The sequence below is a fragment of the Rhea pennata genome, chromosome 7, assembly GCF_028389875.1.
Source record: "Rhea pennata isolate bPtePen1 chromosome 7, bPtePen1.pri, whole genome shotgun sequence".
NCBI lineage: Eukaryota > Metazoa > Chordata > Aves > Rheiformes > Rheidae > Rhea > Rhea pennata.
The window spans coordinates 11,322,444-11,347,116 of NC_084669.1; the positions used below are offsets into that span (position 1 = coordinate 11,322,444).

A 24,673-nucleotide genomic window follows, 5' to 3' on the forward strand; every position below is an offset into this window, starting at 1 on the left:
GTGCAAGCCCAAGCTGCTGCCGCTCAAGTCGGTGTCGCTGGAGAAGCTGGAGAAGCTGCAGCGCGCGGCGCTGGAGGCGGCGCGGCCGCAGGAGGCGGCGCGGCCCTAGGCCCGGCCGCGGCCCGGGGCCGCCCTGCGCGGGCTGCGCGGCCCCGCGCGCCTCTCCCCGCCCGCGCCCCCGGGGGAGCGGCTGTCCTGCTGTCGCCCAGCAAGCCGAAATGGGGCGGGCGGGGGGTTGCTACAGGGTGGCGCTGTGAGATAGCCCCCTCCTTGCTCCTCGTACTCTGCAGAAATGGCTCCTTGCAGCCGCCCTCCTCACCACGCCAAAAACTGTCGCAGCGCCGGCCTGACACACTGCTGCAAGCCCCTTTTGTTTCCAAAATCATCTTTGGTAAATATTTACCATTTACTTAATCAGTCAATGCTCTTCTGTATACTGTAATACCACCTTTTTGTATTAGAGGCAAAGCTCTATTGCACAGAGTTTAGAGATCCATTTTCTAAGCTTTTTTTTTTCTTTTTTTAAACAGAGAGGAGTCAGAACAGAGAGCTTCACAAAAAAAGAAAAAAAAAAACTTTAATATGTTCTACCAGTTGTTTTCACTTCCAGTTACATAGGAAAAAAAAAAAAGGTTGGTTAAGTGGTAGCTAGAAAGTCTAAAACCTACCAGTGTTCTCCCCTGGAACAGATGAATTCATCTTATGACCCACCCCCATTTTCTTGGGCTCCTTAAAACAAAGAAACAGCTATTTTTCCTCTCAAAGCATACTATTTCTTCAGCAGCAATGAAAATGGGGTCACAGCAGCATAACTTGACCCTTCTGTAAAGCTTTGTATGAACCAGTGATTTTATGATGAAAACACTGTCCTTGAAAGAAAGAGCGGCAGTTAGACATCTATGCAAACATGGAATGATTAGGTCATAAACACATGGCACTTGCAAAAAGATAGCTTATTTGAAGGCACCACCACAGCAGAGTGGCCAGTTGTTCTACTACATACCCAAAGAAAGTTTTCTTCCTGAAATTTATAAAACTATTTAAAAAATGATTTGTACCCAAAACATGTACTTTTAAAAAAATATGAACTGTGGTAAGCAACTCTTTAGAATTTTGGTGTATTAGGTGTGTGTGTGTGTACCTATATATACACACTTATGCACACACTACAGAAGTGTGTTTGCATGTGTACACATATTGTACACACACACACACACGTATCTTTTTTCCCTTTAAACTTTTAAGGCTTCAGGAGTTGTTTTTCACATTCAGTAACTTTCTAGTTTAAAACGACCTCCATCTCCTTCGCTCACAAAACGCTTTCTGCCCCTGTAAGAAAATAGAAAGCATCTTTTTAGGAAGTTCAAAGTAGCATCAGTTGTGTTTTCTTATCTATTACTGAAAATCTTCACTTGGTCTTGGGAGTCAAGTACTAGATGTATAAGATAAGTTCTGCAAGATCAGATAATAAATAGTCTTTATCATTTGATAAATTGCTTAAATCTGTCAATATTTAAATACATATAAGTGTGTTTGTAAGCAGCTTTTCAAAACTTGCTTTCTCAAGTATTTTTTGCTTTGCTGACCTTTTAATGTTTAACATAATCATTAATGCATGCAAAAAATGCTGGCTTGCAGGCATTTTCTAACCAAAGCAGAAGCATGCAAGTCAAAAAACACATCTCAATGTATTTACTTGTATTGAAGTATAACCACACTTTTGTTGCTGAGATTACTTTCAGCCCTCCCGCACCGTAGGCTGACAAAACATTTAATACCATGAAGATGTACACAAGCTCCATTTTAAAATCCAAAATCCACTAGCAGAGGCCGTCTTTCATAAAGTTGCCAACACTTAATAACCTAAACTGATTGCCAGCTGGGAAGATGATAATGTTTAAGTTGTCTAACAACACACCCAAACTGGAAAAGATCTGTCTAACAAATAGTATTCCCAACAAATTTGAGGAAGAGATATTTTTAACATCAAATTTAACAAATCTGTGTTTATTCCTCGCAGAAGTAGAATTTATGGATCTACGGTGACCAGTAAGGAGAAAATAGAATACTGAGTGCTTGAAGATAAGACATCATTATTTATGCTACGAATAAGCAGATAATAGCAAAACAATGAAAACTATACAGACCACGTGATAGACAGATAGTAAAGGATTAGGTATTTAGAGCTTCTACCATGTAAACGGCCTATTCCCTTTGACGTAAGGAATCTACTCTCACTGTAGAACTTCAATAATGCATTTTAATATGTTTTAACTGTTTTTTAAAAGCAAATTACAAGTGGTTGTCTGGTTTCCCACTGTCACTACATGGGTCACTGGGATGCCCCAATCTTTCATTTCAGGACTGTGCTGAGCTCTTGCCACGCGAGTTAACAAAACTGAAAACCGAGAGAAGAAATAGGTCTTCCTCCTCTGGCAAGCGGACAGGCATGCTGCCCGAGACTCTGCAGAGGCAGAGTTTCAAATCAAGGCACCTTTATTATAAACTCTTTCCTAGTCCAACCCTTATTCCCCAATCCTCCTTAGCTTCCAGTTGCCATCTACAATACCCAGGTCACAAGATACTCCTTTTTGTTACCTACAGTGGGGATAAAAAGCTGTGCTTTCACCTATCTATAATAAAGCAAGTACCTTGAAGGACAGAGGTCTCTCAGCAGTTTGGAAATTATTCCAGCCTGAAAGCATTCTTCTACAAACCGCTCAAGCACAGAATAGGAGTGTGGCACATCCAGGTTAATATCAGGTATTTCACAGTAAACTCGTTCATAGCCCTGCAGCGTAACAGTTCAAATAATGTCAAATAATGTGGTTATTCTATGATTTCACTACTATTTTTTGCAGGATAAATTTTCACGTAATTTCATGTATACTATAAACAGTTTCAACAAACCTAAGTCAGAGGAGCTGCAAGTTAGCAGGAAAACAAGGTATAATACCAGCCAATATCATGGTATTACACAACTATCTACAGGCATGAGAACACTAGCAGAACTTAGGACTCCCCAAAAAAGTTACAAAACCAGGCAGTACAGAACATATGTATTAGCCTGGTGGCTATCGCATGGAAGAAAACTTACTATTTCTGCCAGGTAAATAAAAAAATACAGGCCGCAAATCTCCACCACTATGCAGCAAGGGAAATATTTGTGCCAACCAGAGATGACTTCATCACTTCCCTTCAGCAGGATGATTGGGGAAAGTTTGCCACGAGTCTTAGTCTGGTACCCAGTTTGCCCCAGGATAGCACAACTGTCCAGTGTTCATAGCTGGAAGCAAAGTCACGAATTACGCTAATTTAGTAAAATACTTGCTTCTATATACTGTTCTAGTTGATATTTCTGATTAAACGGGTCTCATTATACTTCTTCAATTATGAAGAGCTACCGGTTAAAAAGAAAATTTATTAAAATGAAGCTATGCTGTAGTATTTTAAATGATTAGTTTTTAATCACTTAATTGCATAAGATCAGTTGAAATTCTGGAACGGAAAATTTAAAAATTCAGTCCCCCTTGATTCTACAATGAACTGCTGCTCAGAAGTGACTTGTATTTCCTCCAGTACATGGCAACTATTGTTACGTACTGTACAATTACTGCATACATCAGTGACAGTTTTTTTCGTACGGAATACAGAAGGACTGGGGGCAGCGGGTAGCAGAAAGAAGAGCCTGCCAAGTTTTCATCTTAAAGAAAAGGTAAAAACTACACAAAATTTGGGGAGACCTTACCCAATATTCTCCAAAAATAACACTTACCCTCTTCATTTGGTCCACAGTAATGACAGAAGACTCCCAGAGAGATTTCAACAAATCTAGTATCATTTTAAAAGTCTTTTCTCCAGTTGACTCCAAAACCATCACCACTGCCTGAAAGAAATTATGCAAACCTTTTAACTACAATGACAACAGTGGTCAAGTATACCTTGTGTAAGCATATGAAGTGTAAAAATTACTAATAGATGCAATATTGTGCATTTAAGGGGACAATTGTGCCCCATTTGTTGTAAGGACTCACAACTGCAGTATATTATTATTTGAAAAGAAAAACCGATGGAAAGTTCCTTGAATAAGAATACAAGAGATGAAAAATGAGAAAGGAGAAGACAGAGTAGAGTACACTGCCTGACTTGAGAAGCCATATTCATACAACTGCTGCACTACAGATGGAAATTAATTTTGTGAATTTTTTATTTGTGATCTTAGAAGAATCTGAAAGAACAAAATCTACCAATCTCCATGAACTCTAACAAGCAAAAAATCTTTTTATTCCTAAGAAATTTGCTAAATGGAGTCAATTTATTCCAAAGACAAAGTTTAGAATGTTTTAGATTATGGGTGTTCAGGTTTAATGGTAAACAAGCACTTCTTGATTTAGCAGGTGAGAAGAATACAAATAAGAACAATCCTCCAGATGCCACAAAGGAAGATCTATCTCAAATACTCAAAGCTGTTACAAATGTACTAGATGAAACAATTCCACCATGCAAAGAAAGCTGTATAACTTAAGAAAAAAAAAACAGAAAAGAATTAGAATAGCTAGATGTCCGAATCTGTGTTAAGTTTGCAACTAAAAGGAAATAAAACACCAAAACAAAGGATGTTTTTTGCCATTATTTCTTAGCAGGGGTATAAAAAGAAAAAACCCTATTTCTAATCTAATAATCTGAATGCACCTATTTATGCAACAAACTAAATTTAATTCTGGATCTTCCCAGAGGGACAAATGGTTTACTTGTTTCACAAAGTGCACACAAACAAATACACAAACTATTAACTTCACTTTATACAAGTAACATCAGAACCTGCAACCTGAGCTTCAGATTCAAGTTACATTATTTACATGCCCACATCAAAAGAAAACAACGCCTGCTTTTATTACTGACAATCATTAAAGGGACTCCGATTTCTCCTTACTTCATATACAAGTTCATGGTGGAAATGGGGTACTTCCAGCTCCTGAAGGCAACGCTCAGCTTCCAATACATCTCCAGAAAGTAAATATTCCTTCAGTAACATATCAATCTATTGAATTTTAAAACAAAGAAACAATGCTAATTAGGTATAAAAAATGCAAAAGCTGTTAACTGTTTGATAATCTGCAACACACCTAGCAGCAAGTTAGTTCCCCAAACTTGCAGCTAGATTTTTTTGTTGTTGTCTTTATAAATGGCATTATATTGAGTGCTATCAGCAATGTTAAATAGTGCAAGCCAAGTACTTATCCACAGTGGTAATATGGATAGATACACAAGCACTAGAAATGCTGCTTGATAAAATTCCCATCACCATGAAAGGTTAACAAGGCTATGATCAAGTTTTTCTCCCCTGAACTCTTCCTCCTCTCTTCTGTTATGCTCACAACCTAGAAATAACATGATTCTTTCCTTTAAACCATAGATCTCTAAACGTTCCTGATTCTTCCTCGAATTTTGTTTGTGTTTTTAATCAATGCTGCCAAGAAACAAACTGGTACCGCCAGCTTCCACCTTGGCTCTTGTATACTCTATCTTTTTAATTGTAAACACAAAGCTGTAAGCGAAAATAAATGTACGCTAGTTCATATTCTATATTGCCAGTATGTGCTCAGCAGTGACAAAGTAATATAGGCATCCATTTTAATCAACAAAATGATCTGTATCAGGTTTTAAAAGCTACTTATATAATACAAAAAAAATTTGTTGCGGGATATATGCATCTCTCCGCTCTTCCCCAAACACAGTAAGCTTAGACAAACAGTAAACTTGAGTTTTGTGCAAGTCAGCTACCTCTTTCACAAGGTGTTTCACAGACTGCTGGCCACCTCCTGACCCCCAAACGTTGTCTATACGCTTTCCACCCTTTGTCATACTCAGCAACACAGTAGCTCGGTCGAGTGCAGCTCTAGAAAGAAAATTTTGTCTTTTAGGAAGTTACTACAAAACTTTAAGGAAAATCTGTAATATCTGCACTTTCCCACTTCCGTTCTTTTTTAGGCACAGTGCTCATGCTACAGTCAGTGACAAGATTTCTGAGAAGACCTCATGATTAGTAACTCCATGCAGACAGCTTGCTATCTTCCTGATCAAAATTTCTCCAAGTTCTCTTTCCACCACTCTAGTTATACCATGCTTGGGACAGATCACAGTCCTGCAATGACAGCAGATCTCGGTCATCATTGTAGAACCCAAAACATTTTTTATGAGAGAATTTAGTATTTTTGTATACAGAGATGAATTATATTTGGGCTCCTCCAAGCATACAGTTTAGCACGTGAATCAAACAAACAAGGCTTAAATTGCTCTGAGCTAAAGAATGGCTTCCTTGCTGAAACACTGTTTTACATTTTGGTCTAAAGAGCTGTAAAACCTTGGGAATTAAGTCAAGATACCACTTTGGAAAGCAAATATAAAGTTCCAAGGAGACAGGGTGGATTAAGGAAGCTTGTCAGTTTGTTTAAAAAAGGAAGAAAAAGGAATTAGAGCGGGGGGAGGGGAACACTCTCAGATCCAATTAAGTACCATTCAACTAAAGGAGGAATGGTTGTGTCCCATTGTTCACACTAGGGCTAACCAGTAACAACTACTATATGCAAGAGCCAGAATTATCAAGCAGCAAGGACTGCCCGAGAAATAACAAAGACAGGCAAGCATCCTAAATGTGCACTATGCACAATGAAAGGCTTAAAATTGCATGAGACATTTATATTACTGATAATTTTCACAACTTGAACCTTCAAGTTAGGCAACTAAGCACTGATCTCCTTTTTTAAAATATCTAACTATAATCCTGCAAATAGAATTTCACTCTGTATTTACAGCAGTTGTCCTGATGCTATATTTACTCATTAGTCACATTAAAGCTTTTTCTAAGGACAAAACCTTCTACAGTCACTTCTTGTTTCAGCTCTTTTTTTTTTTTTTAATTAAACATAAGCTAGACAACAAACTTGACTGAACAAACTCAAACACTTGCAATATTTCTCCTCTGACCTGAGTCGTTCTGGATTTTTTCTCTGTTTTTGTGACAGACTCTGTCTGTGCATTTCTTTCAGTTCATTTTAAAATAAACAAGAATCATCAAAGAACAACATGGTTTATCCTAAAGTCCCAAATTTCCAGTCTATTTGCTTGGCCTTTGAAATTGAAAACTGGAATTATAGAAAGCAAGTAAATTACCGAGCTTGGGTGCAATCCACAGTGCCTTTGTAGCCATCTATGTAAGTACTGCTTAAAATCCCATCTCCAACAGCTCTAGCAATAAACTGGCCCATCAACTACAACAGAACAGAGGCACTTTTAAATAAACCTTGAATTTCAAAGCAGTTCTAAATAGACAATTCTAACATACTTGGTTTTCAGGTTTAATTTATTAAATGAGTCATCTCAAAGTAGAAACCCAGCCTGGGAAATAGAAGATTAGAGACAGCAAGACAATCCATGCATATTTTCCAAACACAGTCTATTTCAGTCTACTTGATCAGTTTTAACCACAATTAAAAAGAAAGGGCGTTTGAATGCAAGCAGAAAAAAAAATCAGATATACCTGTGGTGCTTTGGGAGAATCCAAAACTAACTCAGGTAGGTCTTTAAGTAGTCTATCAAATGATTTTTCCACATCAGTTTTGCTTACTATTGTCCCACAAAGGTCAGAGAGAAGTTTGGATGTCATTTCCCTGTGACTAGCCTTCCCCTCTAATGCCAAGGAAACAGCCAACACTGGCACACTACATTTCATTTCACCGAGGTTTAAATCCTTTAGCATCTCCTAAATAAGATTTGGAAAACAAAACAGATTTTTTAAATTTAGGTAACTATGACATTTTATACCCCCCCCCACACACACACACACCCCTTTATTTTTACTGCATGAGCAGGAGCAACTATTTAGGTCTTCTAATTGCACATTCCTTGCCAACATCTTTATATATTCATTAATAGCTAGCTGTTGGACTCCCATGTACACTACAGGGCTGCCTCCTAAAATAAACAAAAACAAACATGTAACATACCGAAACTTCATTAGTATCTCCATGTTCAAAATATTCCTGAATGATTGGTGTTAAAGTTTTCTCAAATGCTTTTTCATCCAGAGGCAAAACTACTGTTTCATAGACACAGTTCTCCTATTGTAAAAGGCAACAAACAAGATATAAATGCTGTAAACAATACTGTATCTTCTTAGATCTTACACTGTTTTACTACCATACAATATCTTCTAAACCATTAATGCTTTATGCATACTTCTGGCAGTCAAGATTCCATCAGAAAGCAATAGATGTCTCTACAGTTTAAGTGTGGGAAATCAGTAAAGCTGGTTAAATGTCACGGCTCCTTGCAGTCTGAATTTATTGCTAGCTGAATTCAACTAGAAAGCTGAATTTACTGCTACATGATAGTAAGCACTCCATGGTGTACTCCTAGGATTCTGCTGACACTGCATGAACACAGAGATCAACTACCTATGTTTTGAAAGAAGGGCAACAGAAACTCCTGTACCAGCTCAGCGGACATAGCTGTGCCACAGTGTAAGATTTAACTTCTAGCATCTTTCCATGCAAGCTGCATTCCAGTCCCTTAGAGCAAGCCTGCTTATTTTCCCCCTTCTCTAGTGACTGCAGGACCAAACAGACATTAGCATGTACACATCTGCATGACAGAGAAGGCATTTTCAGTGCATTTCCTAAGAAGAAAACAAGAGTCACACAGCAATTGTCTCCTGTATAACCTGGTCCTGTAGAGCACTGTGTGTAATACCCGAGTTCCAGTACAGCCGTATCTCGCATGGTAATTCAATTCCCCATTCCTCACAGAGTGCAGTAATAACATTCAGAGCAATATTAAAGATCAGAGATCTGAATAAGAAAGTTTCCAACTAATGCTTTTTCAAAAGCAGCCTTCCATGACCAAAAATTAAAGGAGAAGACAAAATGCCTGTTCTTCTACCACGCCAGCCTCTATTTACAACCTCAGTGAATCTATCATGCAGAAGTCCCATGGAATTTTCATTCAACTTCCTTTTATGCAATCATCAACTTCATTTTCAATAGCTATCTCTGCTAAGATAATTCTCTGAATTGCTGGAAAAGAATGATTCTGAAAGCAAGGTTCTGATGCACCCACATTCACCCTCTTAGAAGCTATGGCTACAGTCTCTACTCAAAGGATACCACCATCACTCCGCTTATGTTATAAAGAACCTACTTACAGTCTCACAAATGTATTGATCTTAGAGACTTCAGTAATCAGAGTTTGTAATTCTCCCTTCCGCAATGATTTAAGTTTATGAAGCATTGTTTGTCTAGTAAGCTTTACTCCCTCCCCACAACCCCTGCTAATAATATAGCTGTAAGGGGCAACCTTCCACAACAAATCCTAAATAAATATATGCTGAAAAAAACCCAAGCTGTCTACTTTCCACTAATTGAGAGTGTTTATATACAGAAAATGTAAGATGTAGGGGATAGGAGAACAGAAAAATCTGAGATTTCCCCCAAGACCAAAATCTCCCATTGCAAGAGAGTCTGCTACATTTTTAACATGGTGCTGATCTGCAGTTTAAAGAAGCATTGCAACCTTCTTCTCCATGAGAACCAGCACTGAAAGAACACCTTCAGAAGGGTGCTGCCTAGGGGGGCAAAGAAAGAGGAAGTAAGTTTGAGGTAAGGTTCGTGTATGTTACACTACCACACTTACGTAGCAGTTGTCTTCAGCTAGTCAATAATCCGTTCTTGAACATAAAAATGAACACTTGGTATGGCTAGGCCAACATTCATGTAACTCGCAAGGCCACATTTTAATTAGTAAAAACATCACAGCAATTGTAATGAATGAAAGAAGAAAATCAAAATGCACATTGTGCAGAGAAGGTATTTGCCTACCTGGTCATCATCATAATTAGGATCCTTAATATCTACTTCTTCCAAATCATACACTTGACCTGGTGTTCCCCAAACTCCTTTGCCACCTGCCCCACCTGGCAAAACACAAGACAGTTTAAGAACAGCTAGCTTACAAAGAATACTGAACACAGCAATCCCTTACTCAAAGGCAACGTATTACAGCTTGTACTCATCTCTTACTTCTCAGGGTATATGCTGAAAAAGACAGAAATGTTTGTACAACATGTTCTCACTTTAGAGAGTTGTGTTTAGTCTCTTTCTAGCAGGATCCCAACAGTTCAAAACAACTTAAGAATAACCCCAGGCTGAAACAACTGTGCTTTCAAGTATAACCATGCTTTCGGTTTGCATTAGGAGTAGTCCTATGAGTCACCTCCACCACCACAGTTCAAATGTGTGCATTGAATATACTCATTAAAAGTACCTAAAGACAGAAGTGAGTTAATGATACACATACAAAATTCTGTCTATTGCTGCACCTAACATAAAGGACCAAGTGCCTGCACAGAGATCGCCGTTTACCAAAAATGATTCCTAATGGGGAAGCAGCGCTATGTTTTTGGACAAAACGTAAAGCTGCTTTCTTTGCTAGGTTACATCTACCTTTCTTTGGTAGGCCCCTTCCTCTTCCAGATCGGGATCGCCTGTCCAGGACTTTCCCCTTTGGGCTTGTTGGTACAACAGCTCCAGTCTTCAGTGTCTCTCCATTGTCGCTAACAGAGTCTCCTCTCCCAGAATCTCGAGAAGAATTTTTCCGCAATCGTCTTTTTGCTCTAGCATTTATTTTAGCTTCAGTAATTGAAGTTGCAGGAATCCAGTTTCCATTGATTTCAGTCTTTTGTTCCTCAGACCCACCATTTTCTTCATCACCAGAAAATGCAGCATCACTTAGATTATCGAGTTCTTAAAAAGACAGACAGTAAAAATCTCATTTATTGTTTTAAACAATTTTCTTTTGAACTACCAAAACCACTGTGTATTTAAACAAAAATTAAACAGAACTGTCTTTTACCTCCAACGGTTTTAAGGCAGACTTGATTTTTTTTTCTTAATATGTCTACATATCACAGTAATAAGGAGTTCCTTATTCCCCAACACAGGTTATCCACAATCTAAACAGAGCACAGGTGAAGAGAGGAAAAGCAAACAAGCAAACCACTTACAAACAGGTAAACTAAAGAAAACTCTACCCTCGTTAAACAAAACCTATCAGAATTCTTAAGTGCTTAAGATTTAAGTGCCTAGTTACCATGCCACCCACTCATCTCTTGATTTAGAAACAAACAGAACTGCCAATGTACTAAGTTCTGTAAAAACTCACTAATGTTAACAGATTATTCACCAAAAATTCATTTCCTAAATTCATTTAGGAAATTCATTTCCTAAATCATCAACCAATATTTCTCTCATTTGAGGAGTTTTAACACAAGTCCAAATGAAAAGCAATGATTTAGACTCGCAATAATACATACACAAGTTCTATTTTCTTTTGTTATTAAAACTATGGAAAAAAAATGTATTTCAATACAAAGCCCAGAAAGTTTAGTAACAAAGACTCATTAAAAAAAAAGTATTTTGAAAAAAATGAGATCATTCCCTTTTCTTTACTAAGTTCCTACCCTCTAAATCAGGAGATTGAACAGGATTGATTCTTTCTAGCCTTAAAAAAAGGAAAGGGGATGAGAGAGGGACAGAAATGAACAAGTCAAACAGAACAATAAGGCCCAGGACTGCAAGTCCTGATGTAACAATTCCACCTTAACCTCTTATGATAACTGAGTTTTCTGCAGAATGAAGCATCCAGTGTTTTTCAGTCTGCCATTTTTGGCAAATCTTAAGCGCTTACTTACCTAGCAAAATCCAAACATCAAACATTCATAAGATTAGAATAATTGTTTTAACAAATGCTTACTCTACAATTTCACTAGAGCTATCTTCTTAAAAAAAGAAAACAGAAACACTCCCCACATCAACTATATTCCTTTTACAGGCCTGTAAAAGGAATTTCTCCTTTATTGTGGGCTATGCCAAGCCTGTTTCGAAAACTGCTGTTTAGTCCCGAGCCCTACCATAAATAAAATGAAACAAAGCTAATTACCTATTAAAACCTTCTTCCCACACTGCAGAAGTTATCATCTCTCTCCCCATCCTCAAAACTTACCTCTCACAACTTAAGGATCCGTGACTATCTCAGGGTACTCAGAAGTGCAGTAATTTTCCCTCTTTGGAAAGTAATAGTTATCTAAAATTTGGACCTAAGGTCTTTATTTCAAAGTTATGATTTTCTCCACATGAACTCAATCATTAAGCAAAATTTAAAAAATACAGCTTTTAGAATCACATTTTCTTTTTTATTAACACATAAATGGGGATCTATTTTACATTCCAGTTAATACCTTGGAAAATCTTGCAAATTAGAACATGCATAAAGACAAAAGCCTTTAAGTTCTCTTTTATGAAGCCCTTCTTTTCCTGTTGACTGAGTAGAGTCTAAGAACTGGAACAGGTTGTCCAGAGAGGATGTGGCGTCTGCTCTGGATATAGTCAAAACCCACCTGGACACAATCCTGTCTAACATGCCCTAGGTGACCCTGCTTGAGCAGAGGGGTTGGACTAGGCGATCTCCAAAGGTCCCTTCCAACTTCAACCATTCTGTGATTCTAAGAAAAACCTACAGCTGCAGTCCTAGGAAGCACATTGAGGAGGCAAACAGAAGATGCTTTTCCATCTATACCAAGTCTACTTTACAGAAAAGTTAACAGCATCAGCTCAGAACATGAAGAATATTTCAAACTTGTATTTGGACTTAGCTGAAACGTATTACCACACCATTTCTATATGTGGTGATTAACAGTGTTCACTCGCCTGTATTTCTCAGAACTGTTTTTTTTTTTCCCAAATTCAAAATAGGTTCACGAAAAGTTCTGAAAACAAAGCGCACCAATGAAACATTTCCAACCTCAAAGTGCTTCCCATCGTCAAAGAGGATACTACAGTACAGAATGAAGAAAGCTTAATGCAACTATCTTCTTTATGATCAAAGTAGTAACATTTAGATATTACTGTTCACAGATGTGAACACTACAGCTGAACAACAATGCAGTCATTCCAGTCTAAGCTTCATCTTTCCACTCACTGCTCCCACAAAGCATTCCTTTTATGCTTGCAGCAATCAAAATAAAGTATGCATCATGTCCAGAAAGAAATTTCCACGGCAAGCTTTCTCAGTTTGTCTAATATTTTAATAAAGTAAGGATAGAGTTGCATAAACCTGGGGGATGAGCGGGAAGGTGAAGCTAAAATCAAAGAGAACAGTTTTCCTTCACCCATCCATCAGCACAACCAGCTCATCTTAGACAGTAACTGAACTAAAATTCTTCTTCATGCCCAATCTTAATTTCTCCAGGTTAGACCTGCAATCTGGCTGTTCAGGACCTATGTTCTTCAATGACCACTTCTCTCTGTTTTCAAATAAACTGTTCTAAAATTAACACAAATCAATCTTGAAGCTGTCTAAGGAAAAAAGGGGGGAAGCTATTACTCAGCTTCCTTAAACAATCCTGATCTCAGCATTGAGACTAAAGGTTTCCTGTAGAGGATTCCATCCCAACCATAAGACTCAATATTTCTTATTGCATTACTAAACTTCTATTAAAAAATAAATAAAGAACACTATTACTTCCGCCTGAAACCTAACTCCTTCTACATAATACTGCAGCCAACAGGCCCTCCACTATTAGGTACTAAGCTATGTTGAATAAATAGATAAAATGGTTCTACTAGTTTTGATGTGTGTGCCACTGATGCATGTGCATATTCTAAGCTGCTATCTTCTACCACAAAAATCACATCAAGATGTTAAGCAGAGCTTCAAATTATTTACAGCATGTTTTTATTTTCGAAAGCTTATAAAATCAGTAGTTTCATAAAATCAAAAGTACAAATAAAATGAGGCTCATCTTCCTTTCAGTTTCATGTTTTTACATCATATAACATATACATAAGCATATATAAGCAGGAATTGTGTTCTAAAAACTTTAAGGCTTTGCTTGCTATATACTGAGGTTATTCAAATCAATCTTACTAACCTCCTATAATGCCTAGCAGGCACACGTAAAGTCTGTGCTTATACTGAACTACTTTAAATAACAAAAAGAATATCCAGCAAACACTTATCTACGCAGAAATTTCATTTGGCCGAATTAGGTGAATTTAGATATCTAGTAGTCTCATTTCTTTATCCAAATGTAACTCTAAAATGTTGAAAAAGTAATGTCTCTTCCACAGTATTTAAATAAAATCTGGTAGTAATATTAAAGTAACAGTTCATCCGCAGCATGTTGCAACTTCAATTATACTACATAATCTCTTAACATACTTCCGCTCCCCCCCTCCCCAAGAAACATCAGCCCACAACAATTTTTTGGTATAAGAAGGTCAGTGCAGATACTATAACCTTTGAAAGACATAAAAACACCATACTGCAGTAACACTTCTGTGTTAGAAAATACACTTGCAATATGGACAAAACGGCCAGTTTCAGGGTGGTCTCCAACACATACTCAGTAAAATTTTCCCATTCCCACCCACTTCCTGTCAAATCTTTCATCATTTTCTTCTGTTAATTTTAAGCTGAGCAGCTACATAAAAGCAGAATCTGTCCCTTTCAAATGCACCTATACATTTTACTTCTGAATTTATCCAGAAAACAAACCCAGAGCAATACAACTTAAAACAGAAAACACTTCAGGCCAGTCAAGCAATTTTAAATACAAAATACTGAAAATATCACTTACCTGAAGGGTTAATATAGATCTCCTTGTTTTCTATTTCCATAGTTGCTTAACTGAACTGACAGCAAAAAGTCAAGTCTTAACGTTTTCCTCTCAAGGCCTAAACAGAAATGGAGAAACTCAGGAGGAGGAAAGCACTGGACCAAATCCTAAAGGAGTAAAAAGCTTCAAAAGCTTCACTCACAAAACATTGAATTAACTAACTGTAATCACTGAAAAGTTCCTGGAAAGGCAAAAAATGTAACATGCAATGGCATCACCCTTAAAGACATTTATCTAAATGTCACAGTTAATAGTGTAAAATTATAACATCGAGAATGAGACCTTGATGTCTTCGCAGTACCGGTTCTGTTGCTTATAAAGGAGGCACCAGAATGAAAGCCGTTATTTTAGGGATAAAAGCCCTCTGTGGGCAGCTTTAGTTGATAAAAGTCGCTTCTATCACCTTCAGCTGTCCTCTTCTGCAAAGGAATTATCTATATAAGCATACAATATCAACATTATATTTGAAACCACAAGACAAATGTTCTTCAGGTTTAACTATACTGATAATATGGTACTACTTTATCAAGTTCAGGCAAACCCTCAAAAGAGGCGTATTTTTGTTCCTCCCTTCAAGGAGGCAATCCTTACATTTTATTTCTAATGTATGTGAGAGCTTGACAGCTATACATCTGTGCTACTGGACACTCCATACCCTCTTTGTACCCACCATTCAATCAGCAAGGGATAAAGTTGAAAACTCCTCTTTTTCTGCTACTCTTTCTCCCTCTTTTCCTAGCAGCTGCTGTTCTACAAACCATCACAGGTCAACGCTCTGATGGCATCATCCATCTTTCCTTTATGTACACACACACACAAAAAAAAAAAGCAGTCTCAGCATTCATCACACACTTTTTTTTTTTTTTTTTTACCTGCAGTGTTTGCATGAATCTCTTTGCAGTCTTGTGAATACTACTGGTATATGTCTCTGTGCCATAAGTATTCATTCAGTGGCTCTTCTTTCCCTTTCTCATCTATTGCTGCCCTGAAAACAGCTTACTGATGAGTGGCAAGATTGTGACATCAAACACCATCACTCCCTTCCGCTATTCTTCTCTTCCCTTGTTTTTCCCCCTTCTGTCCACCATACCACAAATCTATTAACTGCAAATGATTCATCATAAGTGGTTAAAAGTGAAGAAATTCTGCTTTGGGACACAGCCTCAAGCTGTCACAATCTTGTATTTGCTCATGTCAACCCTAATTCCAAACAGTTAACGACTTTGTGTAAGGCGAAGTCCTCCCTGCCCCACACCATTTCTTAGGTAAAGATCTTTGTCAATTACCTCAGTCATTCAAGAGTCCAAGTGTTCCGAGCCACTGTAGTTTAGAGAGCTTTCTTGTTTAGATCTTGGTCTTCTCTGAGCAAGCTACCATGTAAGAACAGTTTTACTCTTCCCAGTGGAATGTTCCATCAGGTGTCCACTTCTTAAAGGGGGGGGGGAGACAAAAAAAAATTAACAACCAAGAGAAAGTATTCCATCATCTATAATCAAGTTTAACTTCTAGGTGAAAGAACACTTTTTCCATATAGAGCTCTAGCTGTTATTCTTCACCTACAGCTACACAAAAAACAACAGTTTTCATCTGCTGTTTTGAGATTCACTCTGCTTTGTACATAACAATGATGATAGGATAAATGAGCTTTACAATTCGTACTGCTATACTGATCAGGAGACATATTCTCAGTTTAAGATTGCACTCTCCCAGCCCAAACTGTTGTTAAGTCAAGTTAAATGGCCTGCTCAAACTTCAGAATGCTGGTATTTATCTCTGTATCAAAAAAAAAAAAAAAAAAAAAAAAAAAAAAAAAAAAAAAGGAGAGAGAGAGAGAAAGAAAAAACACCCACACACAAAAAACCCACTTCATATTTGGCTAAACTGAACTATACTATTACCGACCAACCACAGAACAATGGTGTATGAAAACATACACCAAAAAAAACCCCAAGTTTATTAGGGGAGCTAAAACTGGACGAAAATGGACAGAAATGGACAGAAGTAAACTTCACTATCTAGAGAATGCCACAAGAGATCTTAAGATGAATCAGTGATATAAAAAGTATTTTCAAAATAGGTCAGAAGACCAGAGTACTTCCTAAGCCGCTGAAAATCACCAATAAAAGATGCACAGCTATATACAGACGTTGTCTCTACTCACCACCAGCACGCGCCCCTAAGTCAACACAAGCAATTCTACCCGACTAGGCGAGCAGAGAGGCAGATCAGCAAGACTCAGGGACAACACACACCGCAGGGGAAAGCCCCAAAAACTTCCCCAAACCGTAAGTCTACGTGAAGTATCCGTGAGCAACTTCCACAGCGCTCATACGACTTTGCTCGGCCCCATCGCAAAAGCCAGCGGGCGAACAAGACGAGGCGAGGCGAAGCCGCGGCCTCCCCGAGGCGCTGCCGCAGGGCGGCGGCACGCGGCAAGATGGCGAGCGCGCAGGTGCCCGCGGCCGTTGGTCCCGAGGCTCTGCCCTCGGCCCCGCTGCGACCCCGAGGCGCCCGGCCCCGCCGCGCCTCGGGCTCCTTCACTGACCGCCGCGGCACCAGCGGGGACTCGCGCCCGCTCCCGCCGCTCCTTCCCCGCCTCGGCAACTGCCCCCGCCGGGCCCGGCCGGCGCGTCCCGCGGCGGGGAGGGCGGGCGGCGGGGGGGGGGGGGGGAGGGGGCGACCGTTACCGGCGGCGCCGCCGCGAGCCCGCCACGCCGCTGCCCCGCTTGTTTGTGTTTTCTTCACCCCAGCGACAGGGGCCGAGCGGGCGCCGCGGATTGGCTGGCTCCCTCCCGCGGCCGCAGCCAATCCGCAGGCAGGGATGCCGGGGGTGGGGTCCGCGGACAGGTTGGCGGGGGGGGGGGCTCAGGAAGAGGAAGGGAGAGGGGGCGAAACCATCTGAGCCGCGTGGGAGGGCGGGCGAGGCGGAACGAACCATTCGTGCGGGAGGGGGAGGGGCGGCCCCGCCGGAGGGCGGGGGAAGGGGCAGCTCCCCCCCCCCCAGCCCGACCTGCTGCAGGGGGGCCGGGGGCGCCGTTTGCTGCCGCGGGGCTGCGGCCGCGCCCGCGGGCCGCCCCGGCCGCGGAGGAGAAACGTGCTGCCCGCGGGCGCTGCCCGCCGCCCCGCGGGGCCGCAGCGGCCTGGCTTCCCGCCGCGCGGGCCCGGGCGCAGCAGGCCCGGCCGGGGCCTTGGGCCGCCCGCCCGCCCGCCGCCGCCGCCGCCGCCTTGGGCCCCGCCGAGCCCCGTCCCGCCCGCAGGAGCGCGGGCGGCGACGTTCGGCGGCGAAAAGGCTGGAAGAAGTGCGTGCCTGGGTGCGGGCGGCGAGGACTGCGTGTGTAAATCAACCTACGTACGTGCACGCACGCACACGGACAGAGCGTGTGTGCACATACGTGTAAACCACTTCTTCTAGACCTGATACGAGGGGTTCAGACCTTGCTCCCTCTTCCCACAGGAGCCGCGTGGCGGTTCCCTGTGTGCAGCAGTGGGTGTCCCAGGACAGGAGTTCAGGGACTCCGGCGGGAGGACACGGCCTTTGCGTCAAAGTGGGCAGGCAGGACTCGGTGCGTTTCAGGGGAGCTGGCAGGTAAAGGATGCTGCCGCTGGTCTTCTCCATCGCTAAAACTCTGCAACACAGCACCCGTCTAGGGTTCGTAGCTGAACCACGCATATCCAGCCAAAGCCCTCCACGTTTTCTACTCTCCCCTTTTCATTCTACCTACACTGCCTAAGGACACCTGATCAGAAATGATGGTGCCATTTAATTGTCAAATATTTTGCCCCCATTCGCAGTGTCCCCTAAAACCTCAGCTAATCTCTTGTTTTCCCTCTAATTTCTCACTTCTGAGAGCCTAAGCAATAGCAGTTCAGTGCTATGACAGAATAAAACATAGATCATTTCTGCTTTAATAATTCTGCGCTGCAGGATTTTTCAGCTACCAGCAAGAGAATCTCACTCGGTTGAAACATTATGACTTGACTTTTATAGTATCTTCACATACTAGTCCCCTGTAATTTTACTCTGAATCCATGCAGATTTGACTGAATTAAGAGCCAAATTTTCCTTGTATTAGAACCTCTAAATTCATTTATTGGCCTGGCTCTACATTGCCATATGCAGGTTTAAGAATTAAAACAACAAAAGATACTCTTATTAAAAAGACTGTGCAGCATAATATTTTTACTCAGCCATCCTCTTTGACTGCTATATTTTAGAGATGAAAAAAACACTTCCTCCATCAGACAAATAACAGATAATCTTTCTTGTTCATGAAGACACTAAGTTCCAGAAATTTTCTGGTCAGGAAAGTTAATCTTGTTTATACAAGACTATTTTCATATGTAACCTAGAGGCACCCTAGAAAGATGTTGTTTTCCCATCAATCAAAACCTGATTTCCAGTTTGCTTTTTGCACCTCCACTGATCAGTATGTGCAAGGCAAAACATCACTGTGATATTACTGAAATTTGGAAAGTAAATTCTGGCCATTAACAAATATAATGTAATTAACTTTGCTCCTGTAAGAAAGAAGATAAGCCTTTAAGGGATTTTGCAGTGAGGAGGGGTGAGATGGCAGAGATACCAGATTGAAACAGTAAAAAGAATCTGCGCAAGAGAGTATACAACAAAACATGACATCTGTGCATCCTGCCAATTGTTAATAAATATTTTAAAGTACTGTGGGAAATTGCTGGAGGATTTTCTGATAAAATTGAGGACTGGATCACTTCCCAGAGGCCCAAAAGTGGGGTCATTAATCAAAAAAAGATGAAATTCCCTGAACCATCTAGTGCACCTCCAGATAAGAAAAAGTTGCAGGGTTTTTTCTCTCTTCTGCTAAATTTCTCTTAGCAGCTTGGTTATCAGCCACAGAAAATCTCATCTAGATTTGACTGAGGTGCTTTCTGATTTCTAAAACACTGTGACCTGAAAAAGGATCGATGTTCCTGAAAGCTTGTTTGTATTTTACGACTCTATCAGCCAATCTAATAAAAGATATCACCTCTTTGTGCCTTTCTAGCCTCAAAACGACCTGTAGCATTTAAAGGACATAGCCAAAAAACAAATCAGTCCCTGAGCTGTACAGAGTTGCTCCCTCCCGGTCTCTCTCCTTCCCTCTTCCAGCTATATTAATAGCAAACATACCACCAAATTCCTCGTAAAAACAGAACAGCACAATTTCCCTCCTCCCCTCCCATTTATCATTCAGGCCAAGTTCAATCATTCCTAGAAAAACCCCCTCTTCCAAGAGCTGCTAGCCGATGCACAGCTCAGCGCAACCCGCGTGAGCTGCGCTGCTCTGCCCCGGCTCCCCGACACCTGCGGCCTGGGGTTACCCGCGCCAGGGCCTGCAGAGCTCTGACCTGCGCCGAGCGGGCTCCTCTCGCGCTTCCTCCCCTAGTGCCGCTGGTCACCTGGAGCAAAAGGCTTCGACACAGGCAAGCGGGTCACTTTCTAGCCTTCTTCCTTCCTTAGAGCCTGCTGGGTTGTTTTCACACTTTCCCCTCCCTTTCTCACATGCTGGCCAAGCCCTCCCGTAACACCCAGGGGAGGAATCCACTGGCAAGTTCCCCAAAACGTGTGGAGCAGCCCCCCCCCCCGCCCCCGTCCAGTATCTTGTGCACTAGAGGCACCATGTGTCGCCAGGCTGCCCTGGCCAGTTTGCTGCGAGCCTTTGCTTTTCATCAAGGTTTATTTGAAATGTAGCTATTGTTACTCTCAGGTCATCAGACCTCCAGCACCGGGGAGACCAGTAAAAAGCAAAGAGAAATGGTTAGAAATGTCATAGAGCATTTCCATTGCACTCCCCACTGTGGATTTTTCAACATTTTACTTTCTCTTTTAGATAGGCAGCATCTGTGATCCTGACACCGCTGCAGTTCTGTTTGATTACCATCTAGCTGTATACATTTCCACACAAAATGCAGACAGTAAAAAAAAAAAAAAAAAAAAAAAGAAAGAAAAAAAAATCATATCTGTTAAATCAATCTGCTCTGTTCAGTTTCCTGCCTCTTGGCCGCCTTCTGGTTTCTTTTCCTTCAAAGTACTTTTATTTTGCACCTTCTGAACTGGCTTCAAGGTGCATTCATAAAATGATCTGCAAGCACAGCAATCTCATCAATCAGCGTCAGCTCCAGGTTGAAAGGATCCTGAAAACTGCCTTTGTTTTTTTAATGCTCAGTGATTTGAATTGCTTTTGAACATCTTCCCGCGGTTCCCTCCATGAATTTCGTACTGGGCTGCACTGTAGACCTGCATGTGCGATGCCGGAGGAGGGTGGGCATCTCTGTGGGATGGAAGGGGATCAGCCGAGGTTTGCCTGAATGTGAGAACCGAAGTGCCAGTCGCTGAAACAGCTTTCCCAAACCACAGCTTGCTCATCTCTCTGCCTGTCTCTCGCTTGTTTTCCCCAGACTTGCTACTGACTGTGCACAAAAACCCTTCCCTCTTCATATTTCTGAGTACACCCACCTGGCAGAAAGTTTAGAATTGGGTTTGCTTTGTAAAACTGATACAAGCATGTCTCCTTTGCATTACGGTTGTCATGTGTTCATTTGTGCTTTAACAAAAGGCAATCATGCATCTGAAAAGACATTTTCCTGGAAAAGGCTGAACTTGTCAAATGTGCAGGAAAATGGAGTACTTCATTTGGCTGTAGAGATTTCCAGACAGTGAGTTCATTTGAAAGCTAATAATTAGATACACGTAATACTGTCTTAACATTACTGTCTTAACGTGGAATAATTGTCCTTTTTACCTCGTTTACTGTGGGAGAAAATCTTAGGGAGTCATTTATTATAGCAAGGTGTGTTATTGTCTTGTGATCACTGTTTGACAAGCTGAGGTCCTGTGATATATATATGTAATTAATAAATAATGTGCCTGGTTTTTTTTTGTGTGTGTACAAGCACACCTCTATACTTATATTCACAGAGAGTTACAAAATATTTACCTATGTCCATAGGACTGGCAGGAACTTCTGGGCCACTGGGTCTCCTATCACAGGTGCCATGTGATGTAATCCTTTTTATATACTTACCAAGTTCCGTCCTCAAAGTGATTTAGTATTTTGAGTACAATTGGGAGGCTTGTTCCTGAACCACATAGTCAAACAGTTAGTAACAATCTCTAATCAAAATGTCTGATACCTCTTTTTGATCCTTTATTATGTACCAGCACTGGCCAGATTAGCTCTTCCCTCTCCCTTCCTGGGAGATGACTCCATGATGTGTTTACAGAGAGAAATCTTGTTGCTCTCTGTTCACTTTGCAAAATCCCATGAAGTAGCCTCTCCTTCCATTCCCCAGCCATCACCACAGCCCTTGTCTGCACCTTTCCTGTTGCGTGCTAGGACTGCATTTTTCTTTTTTCTTGTTTCCACCCTGTTGGCAACTCAGTTATTCAGTGATTGAAGCGTGAGCTGCCAACCAGCTCTAATCAAAGGATTTGGTCATTTGTGCCTTTGACCTTCCCTTTCTACTGATTTCTCTCTTGCAATTGGCCATTTTTTTTTTCTGTGTATCATCTCAGGCCTGCTTTGTCGTGATGATGCCTCATATTTTCTGTCATGAGCAATTTCACCAGTTCTCTACTAACATTTGTCCCAAGCTCATTTACAAAAACACAGTGCTAGATGTCCAAGAGTGATCTTTCAACACTCCCCCTAAAACTTCCCTCTAACCTAACAGTCTTTCTTGCACTGCTCTCACAATAGGTCTTTACTGAATTTAACCCTTGTGCTAAATCACTTCTCCCCTTACCTAAGAACTTTCTACATGGCACCACATGAAATATGTAACCAAAGTCCAGATAGGTGAGATCCACTCCATTTCCTCCACTAAGCAAGTCATTTACCTTATCCAAGAAAGACAAATGGATTTGATAAACCCATTTAATCTCAGGCCATTTACCTCTCTCTCTTTAACCATCCTTTCCTTCACAATTTGTTGTGAAGCCTTCCATATTCTGTTAAGCTGAAATTTTCATGCCTGTTCTTGTCCAGATCAGTTCCTTCTTGCTTTTTACATATAAGGCCCATGCTTGCTATTCTGTCCCTGAATGGAGGGATCTGGTAAAGACATTAGAGCTAGTTCTTCCAGAGCTCTGGCATGTGGATTATCCCGTTCCTCCACCTGCAATGCAGGAAGGTTCCTTGAGATTTGCTTCTATCCTGGTTGTGCTCGTTTCCATATCCCTATCCCATTATCCCTCTCGTCTTCAACCTTCTGATTAACATCCTTACCCTCAGTGAAAGCTAAGGCAAAGTAGGAATTTGGATTTTGCACATACTTAAATTAACACTAGCCTCTACCCTATCTTTCCTATGTAGTAACCTCTCTTTTCTTTCCCTGTTTTCTTCAGCTATATGTATCCAGGAAAAGTATTTTCCCATACATATTACTGTCCTTTAGAAGATTGAAATCTGCCTGACTTATGAGATATAGCTTTTTTTAACTGATTGATCATTTTGTTTTCTTAAAACAGTTCCTTTTAATTATTTTTTATTCTCAATATCATATCTGAGGTTGCAATTGATTCAACTGCAGCCTCTCCCTTCAAGATTTTCCCCTTGCTTGTGTTTTATCCAGAGGGAACTTAGGCTTAATTAACTGGCAGTTTATTGCCATTGGCAGTTTATTGCCAGTCCTACAGTTTTATCCCAATACAATTCAGACATCTTCTTCTGTGTATAAATCCCCTAGCTCCTAAGGAAAGCTGACTACATTGATTAGTCGTCCCCCCCCTTTTTTTTAATTTAAATGTACCCCTTGGAAATCTGAAGCTGTGTCAATCACACCTGCCTTGATCACAGGGCTATAATGCTTAAGTAGAGTTTATCATTAGAAAACCAGAAGGATCTTGTGTTTTCCAGAAAAAAATTGAGAAGACTGAAGTGGACTTTCCTAATATTTCTAGGGTAAAAATAGGCAGAACAGAATGACAGAGCAGATGTAATTAGTTGTTCTTTTTAGAAATAAATTATTACTGTAAAAATATAACTCTGCAGGTCACCTTTTGTGGTTATTCTTCAAAAAGATGTTTTATTTCAGCACGGTCAGGAGACTCAATCAAGGCCTTCTCATAGTGATTTTTGTCTACACATCTCTCTTCACTCTCTTTGTCATCTGCTCTCCTCTCCTGCGCTCTTATGCAATTTCCTCCTTCCTGCCTTCCTCCCTGCTGACACACTGTCTCAAAGTCCCAAAACCGAACTGGAAGTTAGAGATGTGACAGTGCAGAAGGGCTTCAATTTCTTAGCTCTATTGCTGCAAGCCATGTCGATTTGGCACGTTGTGCATCCATCTCAGCACAGCTGGCTGAGCCAACCAAAGAGCATAACATTCTGGAGATGTGTTTCTCATTTCCTTGCAGGTGCCTGCATGTATCTCTAGGTTCCTTGGAAGCCTTGGACTACCTGGACTAGCGTCTGTGTTGCTGCACCGTCCATGTTGTTGGGACTTGGCTAGCGGGCGAGTAGCAGCCTGGCTATTCCTGCATATTCTACTGTCTGGCTGCAGTGATACAGGCAAAAACATTCCTGATCCTCCGCTGTATAGCTTGTTCTGTGGTGTGAATGTTGAAGTGACTCCCTGGAAGTGTCTCCGGTAAAGGAAGATCTTTGTAGTCTCGCACGTGCATACAGCTTGTGGGCTGGAGGAAGCATGCTGGAAACTGGGGGCTGAAGCAGTGGTGTTCAGCCTGGTGGCTGCGAGGCTGTGAGAAACGCACCCACAGCAGACTGCACCAGGTCTTGCCCTCAGGGGTCTGCCCTGTGAGCAGCGGCCGCTGGCTGCCATGGCCTTGGCCATGCGGGGCCATCCGCCAAGGCAGATTAAAACCTCCAGCGTGACAGAGCCTGCAACAACACCTCTGCTGTCTGTGTCAGGCTCCTTTGGAGAAGACGGGCTTAGGAATCGCTGGTGCTGCTCTGAGCTGCAGAG

General features: G+C 41.1%; 1 protein-coding gene and 1 long non-coding RNA gene across 9 annotated transcripts; one reads left to right on the top strand and one right to left on the bottom strand.

Annotated features, from left to right (window-relative positions):
• Nucleotides 1-120: 120 nt before the first annotated feature.
• Nucleotides 121-4,614, top strand: LOC134143085 (uncharacterized). Its single transcript, XR_009959032.1, has 2 exons — nt 121-391; nt 2,363-4,614. It is a non-coding gene; the product is annotated as an uncharacterized LOC134143085 (long non-coding RNA).
• Nucleotides 565-20,223, bottom strand: PDCD4 (programmed cell death 4). Of its 8 annotated transcripts, XM_062580774.1 has the most exons (15): nt 20,096-20,223; nt 16,018-16,159; nt 15,604-15,716; nt 15,014-15,150; nt 14,693-14,789; nt 10,500-10,799; nt 9,876-9,970; nt 8,007-8,120; nt 7,541-7,762; nt 7,174-7,271; nt 5,785-5,899; nt 4,934-5,041; nt 3,776-3,886; nt 2,652-2,791; nt 565-1,329 (listed from the first exon to the last, which is right to left on the bottom strand). In XM_062580774.1, exons 5-15 carry the CDS (start codon nt 14,730-14,732, stop codon nt 1,269-1,271), a joined length of 1,404 nt encoding a protein of 467 aa, XP_062436758.1. In that variant the 5' UTR covers nt 14,733-14,789; nt 15,014-15,150; nt 15,604-15,716; nt 16,018-16,159; nt 20,096-20,223; the 3' UTR covers nt 565-1,268. The 8 variants fall into 8 exon arrangements, 7 of the variants coding, with proteins under 7 accessions (XP_062436758.1, XP_062436762.1, XP_062436757.1 ...); XM_062580778.1 differs by lacking the exons at nt 15,014-15,150; nt 15,604-15,716 and adding an exon at nt 15,402-15,528; XM_062580773.1 differs by lacking the exon at nt 15,014-15,150.
• Nucleotides 20,224-24,673: the final 4,450 nt, after the last annotated feature.

Coding starts and splice junctions, on each gene's coding strand:
- PDCD4 (XM_062580777.1), bottom strand. CDS start 14,732: ATGGAAATAGAAAACAAGGAGATCTATATTAACCCTTCAG. Junction 3,887..4,933: donor ACCATGAACTTGTATATGAA/GTAAGGAGAAAT, acceptor AATTTCTTTCAG/GCAGTGGTGATGGTTTTGGA. Junction 2,792..3,775: donor CTGTGGACCAAATGAAGAGG/GTAAGTGTTATT, acceptor GTTACGCTGCAG/GGCTATGAACGAGTTTACTG.